General features: G+C 39.2%; 1 protein-coding gene across 2 annotated transcripts in view; it reads left to right on the top strand.

The window, feature by feature from the left end:
- Positions 1 to 22,843, top strand: part of LOC145342358 (transcription factor Dp-1-like) — a 62,865-nt gene that overhangs the window by 27,966 nt on the left and 12,056 nt on the right. The window contains exons 4-10 of one of the 2 annotated variants that reach the window (XM_080187879.1): positions 2,145 to 2,245; positions 4,286 to 4,404; positions 9,757 to 9,922; positions 17,621 to 17,767; positions 18,360 to 18,428; positions 18,859 to 19,010; positions 19,234 to 19,400. In XM_080187879.1, the coding sequence (XP_080044005.1) occupies positions 2,145 to 2,245; positions 4,286 to 4,404; positions 9,757 to 9,922; positions 17,621 to 17,767; positions 18,360 to 18,428; positions 18,859 to 19,010; positions 19,234 to 19,400 (921 nt within the window). Of the gene's footprint in view, positions 1 to 2,144; positions 2,246 to 4,285; positions 4,405 to 9,756; positions 9,923 to 17,620; positions 17,768 to 18,359; positions 18,429 to 18,858; positions 19,011 to 19,233; positions 19,478 to 22,843 lie in introns of those variants that run through there. The other variant, XM_080187878.1, reaches the window with a different exon arrangement.

Genomic DNA, 22,843 nt, shown 5'->3' with positions numbered 1-22,843 from the left:
AAACCATCTCCTTGAAAGCATTAAATGGTTTAGCCTCAATTGCTTTCCTTGGTAGCAAATTCCACAGTCTTATCACTCTTTTGTTGAAGAAATTTATCCTCAACTCAATCCTAAAAGATATTGCACTATGACCTCTGGGTTTGGATTCCCCCATCATCGAGAACATTCTTCCTGCATCTGCCCTGTCTAGTCCTGTTAGAATTTTTTATGTTTCTGTGTTCCCCTTCATTTTTCTGCACTCCAGCAAATATAATCCTAACTAACTCAATCTCTCCTCATATGTCAGTCCTGTCAACCCAGGAATCAGTCTAGTAAACCTTTGCTATACTCCCTCTATAGCAAGAGCATCCTTCCTCAGATGAAGGAATGAAAACTGCATGCACTGTTCCAGGTTTGGCCTCACCAAGGCCCTGTACGATTGCAGCAAGACATCCCTGTTCCTGTACTGTAATTCCCGTGCTATTAAGACCAACATACCATTTGCCTTCTTTACCACCTACTGCATCTGCATGTTTGCTTTCAGCGATTGATGTATGAGGACATCCAAGTCTCGTTGCCAATCCACTCTCTCAATTTATAGCCACTTAGAGAATCTGTCTTCCTAATTTTTTTCTGCCAATGCAGATAACCTTATTTATTCATGTAATACGGTAGCTGCTACACATTTGCCTACTCACTCAACTTGTACCAATCACACTAAAGCATCTCTGCATCATCCTCACAGCTCACCTACTTTGCAAATTTGAAGATATGGCATTTAGTTCCCTCATTTAAATTATTAATATATATTGTGAATAGTTGGGATTCTATGATACCATTGGACAGGCACCCCTGAAGGATATGGTATCCTTTACTGCCTGCCATTTGGAAAAATGCTGTCTGCTGTGTTGGGACTCCTGCAAAATAGGTGACTCTTCACTGATTTAACAGAGTATCAAAAATATCCAGTCTTTGACATTTCCAGTTATCCACAGCCAGACTTTGGGTACTGTACCTGTATCAGTTGTTTTTATGGCGTCAATCCATCTGCATTGTGCTCTAGCTATCTGCAAAGGTACCCCTTAAGAACAACCCATTAGAACTTCAGCTGAAGTGGAGATTAACATAACATTGCCTAGCTTCAGTGGTGGTGCTGTTAGTTTCATAACCAATCAAAATGAAATACTCAAATTATTCACAAATTCCAGCTGCATAAAGGGACATGGACAGAACAAAGTGAAATGTGTATTTGTGTGAATCTTCTAGATGTAAATTAGCAATTTTTGCAATATCAGGTTCCATTGAGCAACTTCTCCCTCCTTTACAAGAGAGTCCTGTTGATTCAGACGTTTCTTTTACAGGTGCCAGCTGGCACTTGGTAGCTCTCACCTAAATGATTATTCATCGTGAGCCTATACAGTGAGTGTTGGCAAGCTATTTGCCTAAGGAGGGCATTACGGTTAAACCCAGTCCAATTCTCCCTTGACATCCACATGCGTACTTTTTAGAAGGGATCGCTGAATGTTATACAGTAAAACTGGCTAATTTTGTCACCCACTTCATTCCAATTGTCAGAGTGAATCATCCCTTCTTGAAATCTAGTTTAACAAAGAACCTGTATTTTGATCAGTGTCTGGTCTTTATGGCTGTATTACCACGCCTAGATAATGAGATTGTTTACTTTTTACGTGAAAGGCTTCATGATATCAGTCCTAAATGTCTCATCCTACTGCGATAATAGTCTCAATCTTACCTGCTGAGCAGTATCTACATTTTCTTTTGACTGGAGCAAAAAATTGATCATTAAAACTGAAAGCAAGGTATTCTGCATAACGAGTATAGTATTGTGATTGCTTCCAGCTATTGGCTTCTGTGAAAAAAACATTGATTTAAGATGAAAATTACAAAAGTAGATTTAGTTGTTTTGGATATTGTTGACATCCATTGGCTTCATTTTTTTTAAATGCACAAACAAGTTATATTTGTTGTAACAAAATTATGAAACTTGTTTGCTTATATCTTGTCCAGCTGGCTTCCATTTTTATTTCTTGTAATTGACAAGTATACAGATGCTAGAAGATCTTGAACTACCAAGTGTTTCCATTGCTAATGTGAATACCAGAAGATGGTGCTGGTGCTTGCAACCTCTCTCTTTCTCTTTACAGTTGCATTAGTGACAGTAGCATCTTCGCATCTCACCACCCCAGGGAAACAAATTTTGCCAAAAACACTGGGGCTATCAAATGTTAGTAACGCTCCTCAGATGGTAAGGATGCTGCTTTCAAACACCAAATGTTGATTGTTGCAGTATAACATTTCTTTCCCTTTATCTCACCTCTTCTGAAGGTTCAATGAGTGTTGGTAGCTCTGAAAACCAAGTAGGCACTTTTTGAAAATGATGAGACTTGATGAGCTGTAATCAGGATATTATAACTGTGCCCTGCTTCTCACTCTATTGTGCAAAGTCAGAAGGGAGAAGAGGTTAGATTCCTATTCACTATTCAGTGAGCTTTTCTAGGAGTTATCTACATTAATATGAGGACAAGATAAATAGGAATGTGAAAGATAACTCTGTCCGTTGTGACCTGATTATTTTAGTGACCTGTCGCAGCATCTGCCTCTAAATTTATTGCATGTCTTTCTGCTCTTCTATATTTGCAAACTCACTTCAATTGTCACAGATTTCCTAAATTTTCCTTTCAGTTTAAACCTATGCTCCTTTGTAGGGATTCGATTACTTTTGAATATCTTCCTGAAATAACATATTCTGTGTTGCTGTTTTACATACCTTAAAAATCTTTTCCTCCTGTAATGTCTTTCATTATTCTCCTTTCAAGGCTGAAGACCCCAGATTCACTGATCTTTCTTCAACAGAAAGATTTACTTTCACTGCGTTGTCTCTAAAGTTTGAATGTTTCCCCTGCCTTGGCAACTAAAACTGGACATGTTGCTTTCGTTGTGATCTCATAAAATCTGTATGGTTTCCATTCCAGTGTGGCATCCTCTGATTTGTACTATTCTAACTCATACTCAACATGGATTAGTGTTAGTTTGTTGCTGCTTCTGTTTGGTGACTGAAGCTGTTACAGTATGACTTAACGTCTCTAGATTTTTGAACTTCACCAATAACTAGTTTCACAATTTTCAAAATGCATTAAGCTTGACTGTCACCTCTCAGCTGTTTACCCATCACCTTTCACCCCTGTCCTCAGAAGCACACAGGTGACTAGGTTACCAACACTCAATGCCTTCGTTCACATCTGTTCATGGTTAACGATATTTTATTCCAACAGAGAAAATCCATTTTTAGAAGAGGAGGAAACACAATTTGGGATGGGGTTAAATTCTTTGGGGGTGATCGGTTAAAAGAGATGAAAAATCGATTGGTCTGGTATTTTTAACACCAGCTGATAAGTGTAATTCTCGTTGTTAACATACAAGATCCTTTCCGAGAGCTCCTAAACTGCTCTTTTATACCTCCTGAAGGCTAGCTTCAGATCAACATTGCCAGAGACCAGGGAGGAAGTCATGTTTTGTTTCTGGGATTGCATTTGTGGCATGGGGTGGAATTTGGGAGAGAAAATATTAGACTTTTGGCCCCTCTATCCCTCTAAGCCCCTGTTTGATCAGTGGCTTTTTAAACAACCTTTGATAGTCTAGAACCAGGCAACATGGAAAAAAGCTTTGTTCGAACAATCAAATCTAATCCTTTTCCAATCATGGCCATTTATTCTCCCCTAGTTCAGATATTTATTTTGCCTTGGATGGAAGTGGTCTCTGCCTTAGACATCACCCAGTCAAACAACCCTCTGTTTAAAGAAATTTGCCCTAACCTGTCATTTTGGAGAAATCAGAGGCACGGACGTAATCCTGCCATTACGATCCAGCATGTTGCATTTCCAATATACCATTCAATTGTATGTCTTTATACTTGCATAATTATTACTGCACCAGGAATTCATAAGCCAATATTTGTGTGATATAAATAAATTATGACATGCATCTTAAAACTGCGCATAAATAATTTGAATGCAGGAAAACAAACATATATTATCACACTGCTCCTGAAACTTAATGCATCGTGATTAAAGTTTATTATTTTCTAGCTTTTAATAATGAATATTTAATTTACTACACATCTAGCCTTTAAACTAGGATAATTTAGTTGAGGCTCATTTTTGGTTTGAGATGGAGTTCTGCAAATTATGCCTGGGTAGGTCCAAGATCTTGCCATATAGTTTTAAGTGCATTTAAACAATTTAACCAGGTTTTTAATCCTTTTCTGTTTTTTCCATTTTCTATGTAGATAATTAGTACACCACAACGGGCACCAACAACACCTGTTTTATTGGGAAGTCCCCATGGTCCTAATATACACATGTTAACTCAGGGTGAGGCATCAGACTCTTCTCCATGGAGTACAGGGTAAAGAAAACAAATTTCTTCAGACTTAGTAATTTTTTAAACTTGTATTTATAAAATTAAACAGTATTTTATATCGTGTACTCTGACTTTTGTGCAGTCTTGTTTAATTGAAACTCATATTTCTACTTGGAGACAGTTTGTGAAATTCTGTGTGGGAGAAAAGGTTCCATGAGCCGTGAAGCTTTGAAAAGAAGTGTCTAAATCCTTTAAACTGCAATGCTCAAAGCATAATTAAAATTGTTTATCTGCAAAAATTGGGTTTTTCTATTCTAAGTCCAAGCATACTTGAATCCTTTAACAGGCAAAGGAAGAGCACTTCACCAGTGGTAAAAATTTAAAGTTTAATTGCTAAATTGTTGAGCAGTTCATCCCCTGATCTGACTAGATCTCAAAGCATTATTGGACAATGTTCTCCATTACTTTTTCACTGTTGCCCACAATTTCAACATCATCCAGTCTTTTTCTCCATTAATCATCTTGAAAATACCTTCTACTCCAAAAGTAAGTGCTATGAATGAATGGACTTATTTTATTACAAAGATGGCAACCATCCTATCAGTTGCCTCTGCTTCTGTCTCCTCTACCCCACTGAGCCTGACTTTCTCTCAGGTTCCCCTTGCCCTATCCCTGAATTCACATCTGCCCCAGTTGCTTTTCTATCTCCCCTCATGTCCTTTCCAAGCTCATCTTATCAATGAGTTCAATTTTCTGTTCCCTCCACCTATTCCCAATAAAAGGAGGTTAGTTAGCTTGGATGGCTGGTTTATGATGTAGAATGGCAACAGCATGTGTTCAGTTCCTGTATCAGCTAAGGTTACTCATGAAGGCTCACTTTCTTAATCTTGCCCCTCACTTGAGGTGTGATGATCCTCAGGTTAAATGGTCATCAGTCAGTTCTCTCTCTCTTCCCCCTCCCCCTTAAAGGGGAGAGCAGCCTGTAGTATTCTGGGACTGTGGTGACTTTACTTCCGATAAACTGCTGGCCATGCAAATTCTCTTCCTGATTGCAAAAAAATTCTCTTCAAATACTTGCCCTCTTTCAAATCTGCTGTTCTCCCTCTCCTCAAAGAAACAAGTCTGAACTCCTCAATCCATGCAAGTTACCACCTGCTTCAAACTTCCTTTCCCTCTTGAGGCCACCTGTCATGGGACTTCATGTTTCAACCCCTCCAAGTATTAAACCCACCAGAAGATTGACTTTTTTTACTATCAGTAGTCTTCCAGAATTCCGAATGCAAGTGGTGTTCTCTTTCGTGAAGAAATAGAAGGACTTAACTGCATATATTTCAAAACACCTGTACTAAATGCATTGAAGAATATAGTTTGTTTCTCTGCCAGTAGCCTATGGTGAACTGTCTAATTCTATCAAAGTTGCTGGTATCTTGACATTGGACAAGAATTAAGAAGTTTAAAAAAAGCAAAGATCTGATTTTTTTTTTAGATCCCTTCATTTAGTGTACTGAAAAGCCTGAGAAAGTCACAGGAAACCTGTTACAAGTATTCAAACATGGGACTGTGGGAGGATGCGTGGGATATTAAATGCAACTAATTTCTTTAATGTCCAGCATGAAGAAAGGTTCAATTCCTTGAAAATTGCCCAACACGTTGCAACTTATAAACCCTGCTTTGATTTGATTTATTATTATCACATGTATTGGTATACAGTGAAAAGTATTGTTTCTTGCGTGCTATACAGACAAAGCATACCATACACGTGGAAAGTCCTGACAGAGAAATGCATCTTGACATTAAGATCAAAAGTTTAGAAATTGGCATCTTCTAACAAATTGCATGTGAATTGGATAGTAAAAATATTACTATATGATGAAATATAGTATAAACTTTTAACTTAGCTGTCTGGGTATATTAATGTGATCCTTTACGGTGAGGAACTGCATTAATTATTCCTGGCTTTGAGGGATGATGGTCGTACCCCCAGCATGCATCCCCCCCAACCCCTGCACACTAAATCCATTTTATCTAGTATTAATTACATTACAGACCTGGTAAGCAGTTACCAAATAATTCCTTGAAGCACCTCACATTGAGTTAACCAGTTGAAAAAGTATGACAGCTTCCTGTGTTTGGTAGAAAGATTTGATCAATTTGAGGTATTGTGTAATGCTTAGTTCCATTCACAACCCTTCAGATAACGAAGCAGTCCATGCCTGCATGCAGCAAGCTCTTGGCAACATGCAGGCTTGGGCAACAGAGTATGTGCAACTCTTAAAAAAAGAAATAATTTAAATGCATTACCAACGCTGAACCCCCCCCCGCCCCCTGTGGGTTAGCACTGACCAGAATCTTAATTGAATTATCTATGAGTAGAGTGGCTATAGGAACAGAGCAGAAGGTAGGAATTCTATGGCAAATAACTCATTTCCTGGCTGCCCAAAGCTTGTCACCATTTAAAAGGTGCAGGTCAGGAGTGTGTTGGAATACTCTCCAATTGCTTGGATGGATGCAGCTGCAGCAACATTCAAACAGCTTGACGCATTTCATAACAAACTAGCCTTTTTGATAGGTATCCCCCTACCACGTTAAGCATTTATGCTCTGCACTAGTGGCTACAGTATATAAAAGACGTGCTGCAATAGCTGAATAGCCCGTTGCAAATCCATGATCTTTATTTTGAAGAGCAAGGGCAGCGAAAGTTTGGGACCACCACCACCCTGAGATTCTCTTCCAAGTTGCATGCCATCTTGACTTTGAAATATATTGCTGTTCCTTCATACCCTTTGGCTGAGATCAAGTGTAGTAGCAACATGCTGTACTTGGTTGAAGTTATTAGATTACATTTTAGCTTCATTTGAAGCAATTTTTAAAAGCGGCATCTTGGCCTTTTGGCTAAGATGCAAATAAGATCAAGCCTTGGACGAGGTGCAATGCATACTCCAATCGACTTGGATCATGTAGATCAAGCCCAAGACAGGAGGTGAAAGCCTCCCTTGTCAGCTTGGATTGGAAATGTCTCGCTTTGAGATTCTGAATTGGACTTGATTTGATTGAAGTGGATAAAAAATGCAGTTCCTTCACTGTCGGTGAGTCAAAAACCTGGAACTTGCTTCCTAACAGCACTGTGAATGTACCTACACTACATTGATTGCAACAGTTCATGAAGGCAGTTCGCCATCACCTTTCCAAGGAAAATTAGGGATGGCAATAAGTGCTGGTCAAGCCAGTGACGCTCCCATCCTATAAAAGGATTTTTTAAAATAAATTGCATTAACTGCTTTCGAATTCTGGGACCACCTAAATTAACAGTCTTGTTTGTTTCAATTGAATGCTGCTTGTGCACAAGTGACCCATCTTGTAAATGCTGACTCCCCCTGTTCCCCTTCTGGCATAAATATGTTTGCTTGAACTGGGTTTCTAATCTTAATCTTTGAGAATTTTGCTGAAGCCATTAAGACATGAGCTTGTTACAAGTTAAGCTGCAGCTGAGCTATTTTTATTCTGCATTTCAAACCATGTGCTAACTGAATTGATGGTGAATGCATATAATAACTTATCTACTCCTGTTTAATGGCAGTTGATCTTTCAAAGAAAGTCTGAAACAAGTAAAATTGATTATTTTTGGGTCCTATCCACTGAAATCTGCTGTGGATGTTTACCTTCCTTGTGAAAGACCAATCTTATTTTCTGGGTGTCTCCAAATGATTTGGAAGCAAAATGGCAGACAACCATGCTATGGTCATAATTTTTGTCTTTAGATGTGACCTGCTTGTTTTGCACTGGCAAAAATGGCTTCCGTCCCCTGCCTAGCTTTGTAACCTGGAGCATAAGAACGTAAGAAATAGGAGCAGGAGTAGGCCATCTAGCCCGTCGAGCCTGCCCTGCCATTTAATAAGATCGTGGCTGATCTGAAGTGGATCAGTTCCACTTTCCTGCCTGCTCCCCACAACCCTTAATTCCCTTGTCTATCAGAAATCTGTCTACCCGTGACTTAAACATATTCAACAAGGTAGCCTCCACTGCTTCAATGGGCAGAGAATTCCAGAGATTCACCACCCTCTGAGAAAAGAAGTTCCTCCTCAGCTCTGTTCTAAACTGCACCCCCCCACCCCCTTATTTTGAGGCTGTGCCCTCTAGTTCTGGTTTCCTCTCTTTACCTCTACCCTATCTAGCCCCTTCATTATCTTGTAAGTCTCTATAAGATCCCGCCTCAGCCTAACGAGTACAGACCCAGTCTATTCAATCTCTCCTCATAAGCTTACCCCCTCATCTCCGGTATCAGCTTGGTGAATCTTCTCTGTACTCCCTCCAAGGCCAATATATCCTTTTGCAAACAAGGGGACCAAAACTGCACACAGTACTCCAGTTGCGGGCTCACCAGTGCCTTGTACAGTTGCAGCAAGACCTCCCTGCTTTTATATTCTATTCCCCTCACAGTAAAGGCCAACATTCCATTCGCCTTCTTGATCACCTTCAGACTGAGTTTTTGTGATTCGTGCACAAGGACCCCCAGGTCCCTCTGTACAGAAGCATGCTGCAACTTTTCACCATTTAAATAATAATCCATCCTACTATTATTTCTTCCAAAGTGGATAACCTCACATTTGCTAACATTATACTCCATCTGCCAGGTCCTCGCCCACTCACTCAGCCTATCCAGAGCTCTCTGCAGACTTTCCGCAGACCTTCACGCAGTTCACTTTTCCACTTGTCTTCGTGTCATCAGCAAATTTTGTTAAACTTGTTTAAATTTTGAAACAAAATTTGCTGATGTCACAGAGCAAATAGGAAGACAAATGACATTGCAAGGGATTTGAAGCCCTGCTAGAATTTTACAGGATTTTGCTGAGGCCATGCACGGAGTACAGTTTTGATCACTATACCTAAGGAAAAATGCTTTCCTTGGCATAACTAAAATGAAGAATTACTGGATTTCTGGTATGAGCGGGTTATTTCATGAAGATAGGATAAATGGGCTTGTACTCTGGAGTTCAAAAGAATGGGAGGTGATCTCTTTGAAATGTAAATGTTTCTGGAGGATTTGAGAGTATATGGCATACTCCTATTTCTTATGTACTTATGTAATTTTCTCCAGTTGAGCCCCTCATGCATCCTTGATTTTAGTTGCTCCACCATTGGCAATTGAATGCAGGCTACTAAGGCCCTAAGATCTGGAATCCCCTCTCTAAACTCTAAGGTGCTTCTTAAAACCTACCTCTCTGATTAAGGTTGTTTGTTACCTGTCCTGGTACTACCTCCAGTGCTTTGGTGTCAAATTTTGTTTGATAATGCTTGAAGCACCTTTGGGATCTGTAAATTAATATCTAAATATTTTGTAAGATTTGTTCTTTGATTTTGAAGGCAGAAATATTTTTGAAGTTTGAATTTACTTTTCAGTAAAAGAAATAAAAAGGGTGAAAAAAATGGCAAAGGATTACGTCATTTCTCGATGAAGGTCTGTGAGAAAGTGCAACAGAAAGGAACAACTACCTACAATGAAGTGGCAGATGAGCTTGTTGCGGAATTCAGTAACACCAACAACCAAGAATCTGGCTCTGATGAAGTAAGGCCTTCCTGATGCTTAGTACGTTAATAGTGGTTGCATTTTTTGTTCACACACAATGTTAACTCCTTGTCAAGCGTTTCATAAATCTAGGTACAGGAAATTGTTTTAATCATGTACATTTGTGTATAGTAGACGCCCCTATAGTGAACAGGACTGTGAAATAAACTAGTGTATGCTCGGTGAGAAGATTTGTAATGAATATAGGTGATTTGATTATCCTTCCTCAACAGACAAATCTTTTGTTGATGGTGGGAAAGGTGGGCAAATGAGAAGAGACAGAATTTTATTGTTCCATTCTACTGACATTAGAACATAAACTGACCTGAGCCCATCAGATAAGGTGGTCAAAAGTTTGCATCATTGTAGATAAAACTAAATTTAATTGTCTTTGTGCTAAGTTAGGTATGTAATTGAAGGAAACACAATTAAGTTGTACATTTTTAACCATTTTCTTTGGTAATGACAATTTGGTAAAGCGCAGAGTTCCAGTTAGTAATTGGCAAGCAGCTTACTAATCAACCTGGCTGTGAGGAAATGGAAAGACTGAAAGAAAAGTCACAGGTGCATAATCTAAGAGAAATGGAAAGCAGTACCTGTGGCATTGCACTATGTTGGAATGTAAGAAATTTAAGGGACTATAATGAATAATTGAATTTGAACCTGTGAAAGGTGGGGAGTAAAACTTCAGAAACAGATGTGACCAATTGATCCATTCAGATTATGAAATCAAGGTCAGACATATAGTAGGTTAACAGAGTTGGATACTTTGGATTGAGCATTGACAGGTAAGGTAGAGTTGGATGAAGATGGGAACACCTTGGAAGTATAAGGAATTATCATAGGACTGCTTGAAGGTAGTGTTAGGTTGATTTATCCCGCTAATGAAAAACAAGTCAGTGTGCTTTGGAAACTACCAGCAGGCATGCTAATCTTGAAAAATTGATCATTTTGGTGTTTGAACTCAGTGGTTCAAGAAGTGTTTGGGTTTTGAAAGGAGTTGCAGATATGCTGACCTGATCTTAACATTGATGCCATTGAGCATGTTGGGCATTAACTGTAGAATTATAATCCTCAAAGATATATGGTCAACATATGAAGGATGGATAATTACTTTCCATTGTTTTGCAACAACAGACTCTGCTGAAAAGAATAAGTAGAAAGTCAACTCCTGCTTCCCAAAAGCTCATATGTAAGTGACATTGTAGAAAAATAAAGGAAGATTGAAGGAAATTGGCAGTGTGTATGTGAAAACTGGTGTATGTGAAAACTGATGAATGTGTGCACATTGAATTGGAAACAGGAAATGGAGATGCATTGCTAAACCTCGGAGATCCAGAACATGGTTTGGTGAGAGTTTGAAGCAAGTGTTCATTGCATAAGTTAAATTCTGGTGGGAGCTACGTAGAATTGTGTGAAAATGATGTGTGACTGTTATGCAGGATAAATATTTGGTATTGAGAGTACAGCGATCAACATGTAAGTAGTAAGGAGTGGCTGGTGGATTATAATGATCTGTGCTAAAGCGAGAATATTATAACATGTCTTGTGGTCGATAACCTTGGGAAGGTGTCCTGCTGGAAAAAAGGTAGGAAGGCCAAGGTGAACTGCAGGTACTGTGTTCAAAATGGATTGAATGAGAGTGTGAGGAAGAAGAAAGATGGTAGTCAAGTTATCTGGCATCTGCACCAACTATGTTTACGATTGACAAACGTTAGACATGAAATGAATTAATACATTTGGCCCTTCTGACAGATTCTCTTGCCTAGGTAAGATGTTCTTTGGAGAGTTGGTGCAGACTCAATGGGCCAAATGGTCGTCTCCTGCGCTATAAGGATTCTATGATTCAGTGTATGAGTGTTCTCCAGTTGATTTTTTTTAGTTCAATATTGCTGCATCTCATTCCTTCCACTAGAGGACTTCTGTGACCTATGTAATAAATGTTCTCTAGTGGTAGAAATGGGTATTCTTAAAACACTCAAACTTTTTTAATCATTTGGTGGGTGAGTAGAATTGGCTGCTGTCGCTGGTGGTGAGGCAAATTCATTAAGCTCTTTAAGAGACTTCTGGGTGAGTACATGGGACTTAATGGGATTCTGGCTTATAGGTAAGACTAGTAGGTAGAGATAAGATCAGTGCAACTTGTGGGCTGAAGGGCCTGTTTATGATGTAGTTTTTCTATGATTCTATTTGAATTTTCATCAGTTTGCATTTCAGGTCAATGTATAACAGAGCAGCTTGTATTCAGACCCATTGAGCCTGCTGCAACATCCTTTAAAACAAATGAAGGCAGATAAGAGAGAGTTGTTTTTCTTCAGTTTGTATGTTTGAAGTAAAAGGACATTTGACAGATTCCCAATTCTTTCTCGTATAATTCAGCAGTTTGATAAAGTCTGTGTCATGCTTGCCGTTAATTTTTTTTGCCAGTGTAATGGTTCCATTTTTGAAATTTCAATTTCACTTGCTAACCAATAAAATAGAAATGTTTGTAAGATCTTGATCAAATTGATTGAGAATAGGAAAAGGACCCGTTCAACCCCTCAAACCTGTTCTGCTGTGAGATTGTAGATGCTCTGTATCCTAATCACCTGCAATGCCCCCTATTCCTTACTATTCTCATAGCAAAAAAAATCCTAAATTTAAAAAATTCTAAATTGTGCTTGTACTTGCTAGGTTTGTGGGAGTGCCAAATTTTTACCATTTTCCTAACCTTTCTCCTAATGACCTGGCTTTGATTTTAAGGTTATGTATGAATACTTGTTCTAGGCTCCCCTGCCAGTGGAAATTTTTCTCTATCAATTCCAATCAAAACTGTACACAGAAGACATTCAAATCCGCTTCTATATTCTGGGGAATACAAATCCAGTTTGACATTTCTCATATTTTAACTCGCGGAACCATGATACAATTTCAGCGAATCTGCACTGCACCCCTTCCCAGGCAAATGCATCTCATCTTATGATGTGCTAAACAGCCCACAATACTCCTAAGTGTGGCACATCAGCCATGACTCAGTTGTTGCACCCTCATCTGTGTGCCAAAGTTCTAGGTTCAAATTCCAAAGAGGATTTGAGCATAAAAAAATAAATCTGTCACTCTAGTGCAGAGGGAGTCAGAAATCTTTGGGTAAAACCATAAACTGTGGCTCCATTTTCCTGCTTAGGTTGATGTAAAAGATCCCATTTTTGATGAAAAGTGGGGAATTATCCCAGGTGCCCTGGCCAATATTTATCCCTCACTGGATATCACAAATCTTGTTATGGGTCATTTTTCACTTGTTGTTTGTTGGGGGTTGTTGTGCACAAAGTTACTATATTGCAACAGTTACTACACTTCAAAAGTACTTCATTGTATGTAAAGCACTGAGATGTCTGGTGATTGTTGATAATCTTTGTCCCACGGTACTTGAGGAAATGGACCTGGAAATAGTAGATCTGTTGGTGGTTATTTTTCAAAATTCTTTGGACTTTGGAATAGTTCTACAGATTGCAGGGTAGCTCATGTAAGCCCACTATTCAAAAAAGGAGGTAGAGAGAAAACAGGGGACAATAGATCAGTGAGCCTAACGTCAACTGGGGAAGTTGCTAAAGTCTGTTATCAAGGACTTCGTAACTTGGCATTTGGAAGGCAATGGTATAATCAGGTCAAGACAGCATGAATCTACAAAAGCAAAATCATACTTGACGAATCTATTGGAATTTTTTGAGGCTGGCATTAGAAGAGTTGACTGAAGAGAACCAGTGGATGTGGTTTATTTAGACTTTCAGAAGATTTTCGATAAAGTCTCACATAACAATACTATGTAAAGTTAAAGCATATGGGCTTGCAGGTGATGTCTTGAGCTAGATAGAACGGTGGTTAGCAAATAGGAAGCAGAGTTGTTATAAATGGGTCTTTTTCTGATTGGCAGTCAGTGACTAGTGAGGCTCTGCAGGGATTTGTGCTTGGACCCCAACTGTTCACATTGTATATTTATGATTTGAAGAGGAACTGAATGTATTATCTCCAAATTTGCAAGTGATACAAAGTTGGGTGGGAGAATGAGCTTTGGGGAGGATGCAGAGATGTTTCAGTGTGATTTGGACAGGCTGTGTATGTGGATATCTGCATAACATGCAGTATAATGTGGATAAATGTGAGGTTATCCACTTTAGTAGCAATAATAGGAAGACAGATCATTATTTAAATGGGTGTAAATTGAGAGAAGTGGATTCTCAACAAGACCTTAGAGTCCTCTTGCATCAGTTGCAGAAAGTAAGCAGGCAATAAAGGAGGCAAATGATACGTTGGACTTCATAGCCTGGAGATTTGAGTATAGGGATTTATAGGGCGGTGATGAGGTCACATCTGGGATGTTGTGTGCAGTTTTGGTGTTCTTATCCGAGGAAGAATGCCCTTGCTATAGAGGGAGTACAACGAAGGTTTACCAGACTGATTCCTGGGATGGCAGGTCTGTCATAGATTATGTTCACTGGAGTTTAGAAGAGTGAGAGGGGAATCTCATAAAAATGTGTAAAATTCTAACAGGGTTAGACAGGGTAGATGCAGAAAGAATGTTCCCAGTGGTGGGGGAGTCCAGAAGTAGGGGTCATAGTTTGAGAATAAGGGGTAAACCTTTTAGAGCTGAGGTGTGAAATTTCTTCACCCAGAGGATGGTGAATGTGTGGAATTCACTATCACACAATATGTTTGAGGCCAAAACATTGTCTAATTTCAAGAAGAAATTACATATATCTCTTGAGGCTCAAGGGATATGGGTGGAAGGGGGAATCAGAATATTGAATTCGACGATCAGTCATGATCAAAATGAATAGCAGAGCAGGCTCAAAAGACCAACTGGCCTACTCCTTCTAGTTTCTGTTTCTGAGGCTTTGTATTGTGGTAGCAAAACATTCTTCCTTTTAAGTTCCAACACTCAAAATTTAAAGACAAATACTCCAACTTTTGGGGTTTTTTGTAGCTGACTGCAACATTTTAGAGATGTTTACGTGAACCATTAAGTCTCTGGACCGCCATGTTTTCTATGTTTTTGTAAACAGCCATTTTAATCTGTATATTTTGTGCCCAAAATGGGTGACTTTCTGCTTTAAATTCAACCTCTATAATTTTGCTCACTCAATAATCGATGTATCTGTAATTTAATACTCTCGTCAACGCTACTTGCAATGCCACCAGTCTGTTCAGTTTTAGCTCTCTATTGTGATAAACACATGAAGTGGCAGCAGGAGAAGACCATGTAACCCATTGTGGCTGATCTTGGATTTTAATTCCACTTACCTGCTTGTTTCCTAATCCCTTGACTCCCTGAGATACCAAAAATCTCAATATTAAATATATTCAACAATGGAGCAACTACACTTCTGTAGGGTTGAAAATTCCAAAGATTTGCAACCCTTTGAAATAATTTCTCCTCATCACAGTCCTAAGTAAGGTGATCATTTCCCAGCAAAGGGAGCCCAGCTAGAAATGGATCCCCATCTGTTTGTACAAGTTTAGACCAAAGTGTATACTTACCTACTGGTATCACAGTAATTATTAAATAGTGAACAATTGACACTCTAGCACCCAGTGAGAGACTGTGGATAATTTGTTTTCAATTTGAATACATAGAAACATAGAAAAACTACAGCACAAAACAGGCCCTTTGGCCCACAAGTTGCGCCGACCATGTACTAGGCTTACCTATAACCCTCTCTTAGTAAATTCCATGTACTTATCCAAAAGTCTCTTAAAACCCATACCCATTATCCCCCTGTTTTCTGCCTAACAAACCATCTAACTAGCTTATGAAGCAAATCGAAGAATACCTTTATTTTCTTGGGAGTTAAGTGTAAAATAGTGTTATGCAACCTTTGATTTATTAAGGAGAAAGTTTTTCTGGATTTTTAAACATTCATTTATAACTTTTTCACTGTGTAAAAATACTGTTGCAGCAAAATGACAATTGATCATTAATATTGTCTTAACCTATGAAAATAGACAATTTATCTTGTACATCAATACATTCAGCCTTCCAGAATAGGTTCTTAAATGTTCCCTGACAATTTTTGGAATTGAATTTCTCACTACTTCATATAATTACTTTTTTGGGAGAGGGTGTCAAAAGTGGATGTTCCTCAGATTGACTGAGGTGAATGGGTATAGGTGACTGGATATTTATTGATTAATTATAATATGTAATGCTAAGCCAAGCAGACCAGGAAATTTCCATATTTGAATTCAGCATGTGATGGTGTTGATCCTGCTTTTGGCTTCAGCCTTCCTGGGCAAGAGAGGGGAAATTCAGGTTAGGTGGTGGGAAAAAGCGACCTGTATGTTAGAAATACTTAGTATTCATTTTAGAATCACTTTGGGGCCTTGGAAAAAAAGTGTTTTGATCCTGTGGGAAGTTGTCCATTTCTAATAGCTCTTGAGAAGGTGGTGAGCTGTCATCTTGAACTGATGGGGTCCAAATGGTGCGCCCAAAGTACTTGCAGTTGATACAATGGAGTGTGTTGCTAGGTCTTAAGCAGGGATACACTTTCATTGGAAGCAGGTCAGAGAAGGTTCACTAGATTAATTCCAAGGATGAAAGGGATATCTTACAGGGTAGGTTGAGCAGGTTAGTGATATACACATTGGAGTTTAGAAAAATGAGATTATCTTGTAAAAACATGAGATTATAATTAAAGATCCTGAGGAGACTTACCAGAATGCATGCTGAGAGGAAGTTTTCCCTTCTGCAGGAGCCTAAAACTAAGGGCCAAAGTTTAAAAAATAAGGCATATCCCATTTAAGGAGATGAGGCAGATTGTCTTCCTTGAGGGTCATTGGTCAGAGAGCAATGGAGCCTGAGTCATTGAATATATTCAAGAATGCATCAGGCAGGTTTTTGATTTACAGGCGAGCCAAGGGTTATGAGGAGCATGCAGGTAAGTGAAGTTAAGGTGCAGTGAAATCAGCCATGATCTTATTAACTGACAGGAGGTTTGGTGGGCCATAGGTCTATTGGTGCTTCTATTTCTTATATAGTACAAAATCATATGTAAGCTAGACTAGGTAATGGTAGGGCAAATTTTCTCCCTAAGGGGCATCAGTGAACCAGATGGGTTATTCCAACAATCTGGTAGTTTGGACACCATTGCTAATGCTAGCTGTTTATTCTGATTTATTTAATCAGATTTAAATTCCATCAACTGATGGGATTTGAGCTTGGTTCTCCAGAGTATTAATCCAGACTAATTTACCAATCCAGGAGCGTCACTGCTACGCTAACAATAAATACTTGAGTTTTTGAGAACTTTTTTCCTTATCATACTTGATTTTTGGTGAGAACATTTTGTTGAAATAAAGTAATCCAGTGCTGCAGAGGAAAGAAAGAGTATCAGTTTCTGCCTTAAACTGTCAGGTTTTGGACAGCTCAAAACTGTACCTGGTTTGTAGTTGGCCCCTCCCTGCTATTCTGTTCTGCTGCTGAGTGGCCAGATAACCAATTTGGAAAATGTTAAACCAAGACTTGAGCAGTTCTTCCCATTTGCAAAAGTGTGTAATCTTTGCTTGGCTAAAAAAATCCTTTCCTGACGATTGCATGTGTAATCATGGTAGCTTGACACGATTGTATATGCAGTAGGGCTTTCACTGAATGATATTTCTCAATACTTTTACTTTGGAGCAAATTAAAGTTGTATTTAGTGATATTATGCAAACTCTAATGCACAGCAGGGATACGATCAAAAGAATATAAGACGCCGTGTATATGATGCCTTGAATGTGCTCATGGCAATGAATATAATCTCCAAAGAGAAGAAGGAAATCAAGTGGATAGGACTTCCCACAAACTCAGCTCAAGAGTGCCAAAATCTGGAGGTAAGAGTACAGTGACCTTTTGTCTCCATAAAGCGTAGCTAAAAAGGTAAAGTCACCATAATCCCAGATGACCAGAGGTGGCTGCTCCCCTTAGAGAGAGAGCTGACTAACGATGCTTTAATCTAAGGCTCACCACACTTCAAGCGAGACCCAAGGTTGAAAAGGTGGGCCTTCATGATTAACTGGAACAGGAATTGACCCACGCTGAATTACTTGCCATAATTCAGTTACATTTTCAAACTGCTGTGTATTTCTTCTGTTGCCACTAGAAATCCACTTTTTTGATTTCCTTTGCTCAGTCTCCCAGCTGCCAGCACTGCTTGTCTCCTTTCTGTCTGACTCAAGGCCCACTGGATGCCCTCTTATCCTTTAACTCCCAGTTTGGCTTAAGGAAAGACTGGTATTTCCATGCGAAGTGGTAACACATACCACTTTAGTCTCTACCTGCCCTAATATCTGTGTGGTTCTGTGTCAAATGTTATTTAATAACATTCTAGTGATGCTCCTTGAAACATTTCACTATAAGTCCTATGTACGTTGTTGTCTGTAACCTACAGCAAGTGATGGACCTTTTTAATTTTTCCGTATATAGATGGAGAAACGGAAGAAAATGGAAACAATTAAACAGAAACAGTCACAACTTAAGGAGTTGCTGCTGCAGGTAAAATAAAGGTCCAAAATGTGCAACATTGTGCAGTTTGCATTTCTGCCACGCAGTGGTTAAATTTATTCTCACCCCAAGGAGTGCCTTTTTCAAGGTTTAGCAAGCTTACATCTTTATTGTAATATTTTTGAATAGCATTAGTTCTATAAGAATTGTGCAGGAGATTTCACATTATGTCAGCAATCTTCTTGAAAGATGTCTGATTTGGCTCAGTGGTAGCACTCCTCTATCTGAGTTAGAAGGTCCTGGGTAGATGCCCAAAATCCTGTGGCACTATTTGAGGAAGAAATAGGAGTCTTAGCCTCTGCTTATCCTTTGCTGAAAGGCTTGTATGGCTGGAGGTTTTTGAGAAAGAAAGGGGCTAGTAAAGGTACATAAAATTAATTATGTAACTGAGTTTAATTTACAAGCAATTTATGTTTTATAGCAAATTGCCTTTAAGAATCTGGTTCAGCGAAATCGCCTTGTAGAACAACAGTCTGGCAGGGTTCCTTCTCCCAATACTGCCATCCAGCTGCCCTTCATTTTAGTCAACACCAGCAAAAAAACAATCATAGATTGCAGCATCTCTCCTGATAAGTAAGTATGGCAAATCTGACTATGTTGTGTATGATGTGTAAACTTGGCCTTTTTTATCAAATATGTTGTACGAAGATGTTATGAAAACCAAGTTTACTTTGGTATTGAGCTTGGAGGTCGGGAACTTCAACTCCCAATGAGCCTTACCAGTGCAGACTGGGAGCACGTTTTCTTGGGTTTCCCAAAAGTGGAAAGTTCAACATTTTCCCTTTTTTATTCACAGGTTCGAATATTTTTTTAACTTTGATAATACATTTGAAATCCATGATGATATTGAAATTCTTAAGAGAATGCGAATGGCTTTTGGATTGGAGTCTGGTGGCTGTTCTGCTGATGAGTTGAAGATGGCTAAAAGCCTCATACCCCACGTTTTGGAACCATATGTAATAGGTAAAATGGGGCAGCAGGTTGTAATTTATACATGGGATTTGTCCATCATATGTTTGATTTTTGTATATTAAAGATAGTTGTAAAATTGTGCTGAATTATGTATTATTAGCATAATTTATCTAATTTTACCATGCACACTTATTTGGATTAAACATTTTTGCCATTTCTAAGTTAGTCAAAGAAAGATGTATAATTTATGCAAGCATCCTTCTCAAATCTCTTCCAATGAATTACTTAGAAGTGAGTTGAATTTTTGTTTTGTTTTATTATTGTCATGTAATAGCATACAGTGAAAAGTATTGTTTCTTGCGCACTATACAGACAAAACATACCATTCATAGAGAAAGAAACAAGAGAGTGCAGAATATAATGTTACAGTTATAGCGATGTCCTCAGATTTTTTTAGGTTGTTGTGACCTCAGACTACTTTTTAGGCAAACATAAATAACTTATCAGTTAATGTTATTAAGGAGGTAAAATCGGACTGTTTGATTGTATAGAAATAGAATTTATCTGAGGATCTTATTTCTCTGGTTCTGATATCTTGTATATTGTGGGTGCCAATATTCAAAAGTCAGAACAGTACTAAAACAAATAATCCTACTTCTGCATATAGTACTTAACGATCTGTCTGCAAGCATGGTGGGTATCTCCTGGCTACCAATGACCTGTGCCAGCAAAGAGCCCTGCCTACTGCAGGAAAGAATGACATTGGAACCTTGTCTTGCCAAGTAGTCATCAAGTGTTAGCATCTACTTACTTATTTAGCCTATTGATGATGAGATCTGTTGTATCCATAGCTCGGGTGATTAAAGCTACATAAAGCAGAGATTGTCACAAAGCTTTCCTGTATAGTTTAGTATTCATTTGTTTGGGCTTTTGTGGGTTGGGGCAAGGCTAGTAGGTGGGGGCCAGAGCTCTGCCGAACAGTCATCTAGACTTGAAACATTGGCTCGATTCTGTCTCCACAGACGCTGCCAGACCTGCTGAGATTTTCCAACATCTTTCTGTTTTTGCATATCATCAGTACAGACAAACATGCTTTTGGTTTTTTCGTGCTGCAATGTGTTATCCCAGAGCATCTCTACAGCACTTGTGTAATTGGCTAGGGAAATGGGCAGGTGTGCAAAGAGGCATTCATCGGACTCTTCGATGTCATCTGGCTCTTTATTTGATGAACATTCTGCATTACGATTGTATCATTTGTCGTAAGCGAGGAGCAAAATTAGGCCACTTGGCCTATCAATTCTGCTCTGCCATTTGATCATGGCTGAGATGTTCCTCATCTGATTTTCCTGCCTTCACCCCCATAACCTTTCAACCCTGTCGTTTCCATTCTGCAACAAATTCTGGGTAGGTTTCCATAGTACCTCTACTGGAATTTCCAGGCCAACCTCCCACAGGTGAGCTAAAAGTGCTTCAGAATCAGGTAATTGTCCTCGCGCAACTCCTCCATATTCTTGGTGATTTAATAGGATCCTACTTTGCAGAAGGAGGCCATTTAGCCCATCAAGTCCATACTGACCACAATCCCACCCAGGCCCTATTCCTGTAACTCCATGTATTTACCTTAGCTAGCCCCCCGACACTAAGGGGCAATTTAGAATTTCTAATCCACCTAACCCACACATCTTTAGGCTGTGGGAGGAGGGACATGGGGAGAATGTGCAGACTCCACACAAACAGTAATCCAAGCCAGGAATCGAACCTAGGTCCCTGGCACTGAGAGGCAGCAATGCTAACCACTGTGCCACCATGCCATTCAGTGCCACCATACTGCCCACAATTTGTGAAGCCATAACCTGTTTGAACCAAGCGTGGTGGAAGCAGTTGGTATTTGTGGCTTCTGCCTCCATCTTCGTGCTTTTTTCACTCTGAACATGGCCTCTAGAACAGTTGGATTGTACTCCTTATTGTTGGCCTCCATGATCTGAGAGATCAGTTGCTGTTGCATGTTTCATCTTTTAACATTATAGAGCAGTCTGACAAAGGATGATTTCTTCTGCATTATTCAATATGAGTGAGACCATTTCAAAATCAAGCGTCTGTTCCTGCGATGACAGCTGCACTCTCACTGCTCACAACGCAAGACGACTATGCCATACCTTTTTCTTCAATCAATACAATCATTCATTACTGTAGGTGAACTCCATGTGGCCCAGCTTCTTTGCCAAGGTGACTCCCCTTTCCTGCAGGATTGGACAGGAGATGGTAACATTTGCTCAGGCTGCCTTGAAAGACCTTTGCAGAGCTTCTTTAATGCCTGGATAAGCAACTGTTCTCATCCTCTTCCTTGCTGCAGAGAATACCTGCTTGTTGAACAGTACAAGATGTTCGCGTTGTGTTTCATAATGCTGAACAAAGTCAATGGTGGAATCTCCCACTGACTGTTTTGCAATGTCCATTTTCCATTTGATGTATCTACTTCACCTTCTCTCAACAGCATTTAACTTTCTCACAGGTTTAACCACACTTGGGCTTTGCATGTCCTTTCACAGAGAGATCTTGAGTCAAACAGTTTGCCCAGTGCTCCAGGATTTCATGTTCCTTTGTGGTTTAACCAACTTTGTGGTTGGTTGGCAGCCATATGACAAACTTAAGCATGTTTAACTAATTTGGAGTTGCCAGTGTGGAATTTCAATCTATAAAGACTATTGTTCCATGAGATTTGCTATTTTGCCAGTGGAATGGTTGATCTTGACACAATTTCAATTTTATTGCTTTGAGGAAAGTCCTGTGCAAGTTTTTGATTTGTCTGCTGGAGCTCTTTTGTCAGAGATGTTGGGAAGATTGGAGGCAAATCTCAGGAGATGAGCAAGTCTGAACAGAGCATCAAATCAGGTTATAGGTGAAGTACTATGTACAATTCTGGTCGCTGAGCGATGTCCAAGTCCTAAAAATGTGAAAAGGGTATAATATTTATAAAATAACAGACTTGCCAGCAAAACAAAAGGGGTAATAGTAACATGTTGAGAAATTGACTAAATTACAGGAAAACAGTGGCAAAAGATTGTTTTGTAGATTGGAGGAAGATTCCCAACAATCAATCTGCAAACCACTGCTTTATTTGATACATATAAATGATCCAGACGTGGGTGTGTAGGGCATAATTTCTGAATTTTATAAATTACATTAAACTTAGTTCTGTGAACTTTCTGTTGCTGGATTTCAAGAGGACATAGGATGGTGGAATGGATAGGCATGTGACAGATGAGAAGTACACAGAAGTGAAGTCATACACTTGGTCTAAAGAATGAGGTGAGGCCATAGATAAAATATATTTTTATTGTAACGGTCTTGCTCAGAGGGTGGTTAAGAATCAACCACATAGTGGCGGCATGGTGGCACAGTGCTTAGAACTGCTGCCTCACAGCACCAGGGACCCGGGTTTGATTCCCGGCTTGAGTCACTGTCTGCCTGGAGTTTAAGTATTCTCTGTCTGC

This window comes from Carcharhinus amblyrhynchos, chromosome 4 (assembly GCF_965287045.1).
Source record: "Carcharhinus amblyrhynchos chromosome 4, sCarAmb.v2.hapA, whole genome shotgun sequence".
NCBI lineage: Eukaryota > Metazoa > Chordata > Chondrichthyes > Carcharhiniformes > Carcharhinidae > Carcharhinus > Carcharhinus amblyrhynchos.
Note: the sequence above shows the minus strand (reverse complement) of the source record. Positions and strands in the feature narration are given on the sequence as shown.